The 6,617-nt window shown below is 45.1% G+C and overlaps 1 protein-coding gene across 1 annotated transcript in view; it reads left to right on the top strand.

Moving 5' to 3' along the window:
• The window catches only part of si:dkey-91m11.5 (PH_BCR_vertebrate and RhoGAP_Bcr domain-containing protein), a 32,007-nt gene that overhangs the window by 199 nt on the left and 25,191 nt on the right, over window positions 1-6,617 (top strand). Inside the window, exon 2 of the mRNA XM_040154574.1 lies at window positions 8-1,725. Coding sequence (XP_040010508.1) covers window positions 360-1,725 — 1,366 coding nt within the window. The 5' untranslated portion in view covers window positions 8-359. The remainder of the gene's footprint in view (window positions 1-7; window positions 1,726-6,617) is intronic.

Here is a 6,617-nt window from a genome sequence, read left to right as displayed (position 1 = left end):
AACGCAGACGAAGAGCTGCGAGTCAGTCTGACACCAAACGCGGAGCAAGACAGAGGATCTCCAGAGACCAGACGAGCGCAAGCAGGGATCAAGTGCGAGGATAAGGATAAACTCGCACAGACCCGTGATCTTGCCTCTGTAGGATTTTAATCTTGTGCTTGTGAGTAAAGACCAAACTAAAGAGGGTTTCTTCCCTGTTTTCTTCCTTTCCTTCCTTCCTCTGGAGAACACTTTTCCTTTCCGAACTGTAGCACTATGGAAGCTTTAAGTTCTAAACAGTCAAGTCCAGTTCTTGCTTTAGAAATATATATGTGTTTGTGTCGTTAGTTGATTGATTAGTTTATGTCAGAGTGATAACAATGGTTGAACCAGTGGGATTTGTGGAGGCATGGAGAGCCCAGTTCCCAGAGTCTGATCCCCCCTGCATGGAGCTGAACTCACTGGGGGACATTGAACAGGAGCTGGACAAATGCAAGACATCAATCAGGCAGCTGGAGAAGGAAGTAAACAAGGAGCGCTTTCGGATGATCTATCTGCAGACTCTGCTTGCAAAAGAGAGGAAGTCTTATGATGGGCAGAGATGGGGATTTAAAAGGCCGCCCCATACAAGAGACGGAGACCTGCCCAGTGGCCCAGAGAGCCAGAGGTCCCACACAGATGAGGCACCGGTGGTGGAGGAGCAGCAGCAGCAGAGAGGGCATGTGAAGACTGTGAGGTGTAAACCACATCCAGAAGGAGAGGTGGACGGTGCATCCCCAGCCAAACAGAAAGGTGGGGTGTCACCCATCCGCCAGGACTCAGAGATTCCGGATTTCCCAGTGGGCACAGGCTCAGTGGCAGCTCTGAGATCCAACTTTGAGCGCATCAGGAGAGCCAACTCTCACACAGCCGGGGATGGCAGAGGGTTGGCAGTGGTGGGCGGCCAGGAGAAACCCTTCTATGTGAACATGGAGTACCACCACGAGCGAGGGCTGGTCAAAGTCAACGACAGGGAGGTCTCAGACAAGATCAGCACCCTGGGCTGTCAGGCCATGCAGATTGAGAGAAAAAGGTCCCTGCATTCCGTCCCAGGGAACCTGTCAGCTGCCACAGGGGACATCAGCAAGGCTGTTCAAAGAGGCAGATCCACTGACGGGAACTGCAGCTACAATGGCTCATATGATGACGTCGAGGTCAACCCACACTTTCAGAAGGAAAGTGTGATCCGTTCCACCTGGGGAAAGTCTGAGCGACAGCCAGCTGAGTGCCAGCCTTACACCAGTGTGTATGTTGGGGGAATAATGGCTGATGGGGACACCCGAGTCATCCACATTAGGGACCACAGCATAGAGGACGATGCACACCTCACCTGGCCGAGGCGCTCCTACTCTCCCGGTAGCTTTGATGACGTAGGAGGTGGCTACACACCAGACTGCAGCTCCAATGAGAACTTAACATCCAGCGAGGAGGACTTCTCTTCAGGCCAGTCCAGCCATGTGTCTCCCAGCCCCACCACCTATCAGATGTACAGGGAGAAAAGCCGCTCACCCTCCCAGCACTCCCAGCAGTCCTTTGACAGCAGCAGCCCACCCACACCTCTCTCACAGAACCATCTGAAGCAGCAGGTGATGATTTCTGAGGCCTCCATCATTGGGGTCCATAAAACGGGCCAGATCTGGCCCGGTGATGGGGACTCTACCACGTCTAGCAGGACCTCTCATGACAACAGTGTTCAAGGAGATTTGGGTAGGTCTGCAAGGCACACTGCACAACACAGATGTTCCCCAAGCCTTTCATTTTCAGGATTAAAAACAGAAAAGTGTTCTTATGGGCAGTGATGATAAAGTACTGAAAAAGCACATTAGAGGCCCACTCCAATCACTGTCTGAAAGATGTCTGTGCTTGCCCTGGCTGGCCTTGATCCAGAGTAAGTCACTGATGTGTAAAATGCACCTGCAATCTCTTTAATGAAGTCCCAACAATTTGAGCTGATATGATAAATCCCTCCTAAAATATATTCTGGGGTCCAGATTATTATGCACTTTATTTTGAATACATGTTTTGTTAGCTTTTTGTGCTTTTACTGAGTTGCAGCTGGTTTGCCTCAAAAAGAGAGGCCAGGTTTGATAAAATATGTGTTCTCGTGGCATTAATGAGAATTTTATTGTCTTTCCTCCCAGGCGTCATCCATATTGAGTGTGTCAGGGATGTTAACTCTTTCATTTAAGCATGATTAGGCTTAACACAAAAAACATTAACAGGTTGTCACTATGTTGGACCCTGTAAAACAGACAAGACAAGATCCACTTTACATACGCTGATCTTTAACAATAACCCACTAGTTTTGCAGTTCTTTGAGCAGTGTTTTCTTTTCCATTTGTAAGCAGGTCTGCCCTCACTCTTTCACCCCCTTCTGCTCTTTGCCCGCTGAGTGCTGCAGCACTCTCACAGAGAGGCTCGGACCGAGACAGCGGCTACCCCCGGGCTTCCCAGTCGCTCGGCCCTGTCCACCCTGAGTGTTTTTGTGTCAGCACACATCAGTGTTGTTGTCCTTGTTGCCGAATAATTAACTTAAAGGGGTTTGTGTAGCGTGATAAATTTAGGGAGGCTCTTTGTTACGGGAGACGGGTAGGAAAATGCCCTGACAACTCACTCCAAAAAAGAGGATCAAGGGGGCTTAAAGTGTGTCACGCGGCTTCCAATCAAAATGCCGGCCATCGGTGTTTCCTGTTGTTATGTATGAACACAATAGGAGAATCACTCATTGAGCATGAGTATTGACATGTTAACAATATAACTATGTTAAGTGGTATAAGGAGAGTGGTCTGGGCAACATGGTAATTCCAAGGACAGAAGGAGAGGCGGGAATGAGTGTTCCTCTGCGAGAACGTTTGTCAAACTGAGTGACACACGAGGACACATATTGTTGCTGGTTGAGGCCAAATGTTCAGCAGAGAGGGATTGGGATACGGAGCGCGTATTAGGATTGCCGCTACCCAAAAAACGTTATCCACTGTGGGTCAGATTAAGCAGATGAGCAGAATAGTGTGTTGTTATATAAGGTGATCCAGTCCAAAGCTCTCTGACAAAGCATGTGATGAACAAGCAGATAGTCTGTGATATAATCAGCATGAAGTGTAAGCTAGCACGCTCCTCAGATGACTGAAAAAAAACCCATTTTCACTTGAATTAAAGCTCCAGAAATTTAATTTTGCACTTCTATAAAGTTGGGGGACTTGTGATGGACAGATCTAAAAAAGAGTGGTCAAAATGGATGCAGCAGAGGCCAAGATATCCTGACTTTTATTCCAAAAACACTGGATCCTATATAATGTAACCAACATCATATTTTAGTTCTACCCTCTCTGCCCGGTAAATGTCTTTCAAGCGCTATGCCTCCAGTTTGTAACACAGACTTTTTATTAGAAATTTGTAGTCTCCAAGCCCAAGCCGATTACCATCATCAGGGGGTGATCTTCTCAGAATTGACAAAACTTCTCCAAAACCAAGACATTATACAGCTCGATTTTTAAAAAAAAACAACTTTTTTTTTCTTTTCTTTTTTTTTAACTCAAGCTTCACTTTATCCAGCTTTATCCAAAGCTTTCATCTCCAGCTTAAGAAATTTCTCAGTTGTCATGTAGATGAAGACTGTGCGATGTGGTTAAAAGCCCTGAAAAAAACTAGTAAGTAGACCTTGAGTTATGAATGTCAAACAGCTATTTGTGTTGTCAAGATTGAATTTTGAGAAGTACATCCCATGACCAGTAAACTGACCTTTTTATGTGTGAAATCAGTGGAGTTCCCAGTTTAATGAACTCTCTTTGACACCTCCTGTTCAAACCAACATGCTGCAGACCCTGAAGTCCAGCTTTTGTTTAGAAGAGACTTGTTGTTGACATAAAGGCACAGCTGCCTCATGTGGACCTTGCTTTGTGGATTACCAGAAGTCTGGATTTATTTTCTGATGTAATAACATGACTGTGCACGTTGCTGGATTAGGGCTGGGGCAGGGAGCCGGTTTGAGGCACGTTTTTGCAATAAACTACTCTTTGTTGTGGTTAGTGACTTTTAGGGAGCTGTTGGAAAGTTTTCCTTTCTTGTATTTATCATAAAGCACTGCGGCATTCACTACAATCTATTAAATCAGACTAGTAAAGCTAACTTAATCTCAGTTTTGTAAAGGCACTTTGTACTCCAGTAAGCTAAGTGTTGTGCAACTATTAGACAAAGCTTCATAAACTGTACAGTACAATACACATGTCAATGGTTATACCTAAATAAGGCTTTCTGGACTATCAGATTTGGTGTGGTTGTTTATGTTCTTCACCTATGGAATATGTGACTTCTGCAGCGGGCACAGTATTGACGTTGTCCTTGCTGCAGTAATGTGAGTGTTTTAATGTCTGGCATGGTGGCAGTGTGCCTCTGCCTGGGAAAAATGACTGACTTACCATCAGAAACACCTACTAAGTGGCACAAACAAACCCCTATTTGTCCTTCTGCTACTAAGATACATCACCGCATGAAATAGCCAGTCTAAAATTGACGCATCTCAAGGGAGTTTCTTCTATGAATAGACGAATAAGTGTTGTCTCCTGGTTTCTGGTTATCTAGGGCGATTGTCAAGCCTGGCTGTGAATAGAGCTGCTGATTAGCTGTGGGCCTCTGAGGAGGCCACCTCTCTGATGGGTCTATTTTGCCATAATTAATTATCATCATGACACTGACATGCCTGTGGCCACAGCTTTCTGTTGTGGCTGAAGAAGGGCCTGGGCACGTAGACTGTTTCATGGTTAATATATTACAGTGAGAGGGCATAGAGGAAGAGGTCGGCCAAAAGGGAAATAACAAATCTCCCATTAGTTTAATCATAATCCCTCAGCAAAAATCAGGAGATTGTCTTTTAGGACCTGTTTAGCTGAGCTTGCCAGGATATGGCAGGATATGCCACAGTTTCTGTAGGTAGACAGGTCCGTCTGGGATGGCTGTGACACTAATAGAAAGTGTCTGTCTGAAAGGTGATGAAGTTTGTCTGAATGTCTTGGCCTCAATCCAGAGGTAGGCACTGCTTGCTGCCTCAGCAAGAGTCACACCGGTGCTGGTCCACACTCAAAGTTAATTGCAGACTCATGAATATTTGAGGTCCCTTAAGGAAGCCCGGACAGACCTATCATTGTACCTGAATATCAACATCTGAGGTTTAGTGGTCAAGGAAGCTAAAGAATTCAGCCTCTCCCTTTCCTAGAGTAAATGTAGGCCTACTAGAGGAAGTGCTGTCAGCTCTCGAGGGCAGCCAAGTTCGTGTGTGTGTGTGTGTGTCTGTGTGTGCGTGTGTGCGCGCGCGTGCGTGAGTGTGAGTAAGTAAGTAAGTAACTAAGACACCTGTTCTTCTGTGCAGTGCACTGGGTAAAGTGGTCAAAAGCTGGCAGGCCATCAGTACACCAGGCCAGGCATCACCAGCTGCTCTCACAGTAAAAGCCATGAATAGCCTTTTTGTTCTGTTTTCCCTATCAGAAAGCAGAACAAAAAAACTTGTTTAGAAACTAAGCAAGACTGCTCATACTAAATTTTCCCGTTAGCGCCTCTATCCAAATACTAACATACACGTTTCCATAGATAAACCTTAATAGAAAAAAATCTCCGGCATGTTTATGAGCCTACAGGCCTCCCTTGGCTCAGTGATCCTCCCTCGTGCTCAGCCTCAGCCTTCTGGTCCTGCAATCTCAGCTCCCCTCCCTGGTCCTACTCAAAGGGCCCTCTGTGCTGCTGGCTGGCAGGCCAAGTGTTCATGGAATGTCTCAGCTGCTTGTGGGGTGTGGGGGGAAACTGCTAATGAAACGTTAAGTGTTGTATGAGTTCACCTCTCTCACAACAGCCTGACCTATTGAGCTTATTGTGTCACTGGTCAGCAGAGTTTTTTCTTTTAGTCAAAATGTTCTCTTGCAAAGTGAGTGTGTTCAGTATTAGTGAATGAATCCTTTGACAACTACTGAATTTGAACACTAAATTTCTATATTTGTCTGTATTCAACCATTTAAAGGGGCAGTCCAGTGGTTTACTGTTGCATTTCCATAAAGTTAGTGACCTTGAGAGGGACTGATTAAAAATAGATGGTCAAAATTGTAGCAGCAGAGGCAGCGATATCTTGACTTTTAGTACCTAGTATTGGTCAACCTCCAAAAACACTAGATCCTACATTTCCCATAATGCATCCCAACAGCTTCTTTTTCTTAGACCTCCACTGCAAAATAAATAAATGTCAATGTCTTTAAAACTCACACCCCCAATTTGTAACACAGACTATTTGTTATAAACTTTTTGTCTCCATGTCCAAGCAGTGATAGCCTTAATGGCATCACTATGACATCATAAGGGTTTTTTTTTCCCTAAGAATTGTAAAGCACCACAGTCACTGGATACATTTATGTAACATGACGAAAAAGGCAACTCAAGGTCCACTCAAATTCCATGCCCCCAATTTGTAGTTGGTGCTTTCTGTTGTAAATTCATACTGTCCAAACACATATAACCCCGATGACATCATCAGGGGTTATTTTCTCAGACTTGACAAAGCTGCTCAAAAGCCAAAAGCAAACGATTTCTAAATTTGTGATGACTTAAATTGCTGTACACTC

The sequence above is a fragment of the Xiphias gladius genome, chromosome 19, assembly GCF_016859285.1.
Source record: "Xiphias gladius isolate SHS-SW01 ecotype Sanya breed wild chromosome 19, ASM1685928v1, whole genome shotgun sequence".
Classification (NCBI taxonomy): domain Eukaryota; kingdom Metazoa; phylum Chordata; class Actinopteri; order Istiophoriformes; family Xiphiidae; genus Xiphias; species Xiphias gladius.
The sequence above is the reverse complement of the archived record's forward strand: the minus strand, read 5'-3'. Positions and strand labels throughout refer to the sequence as shown.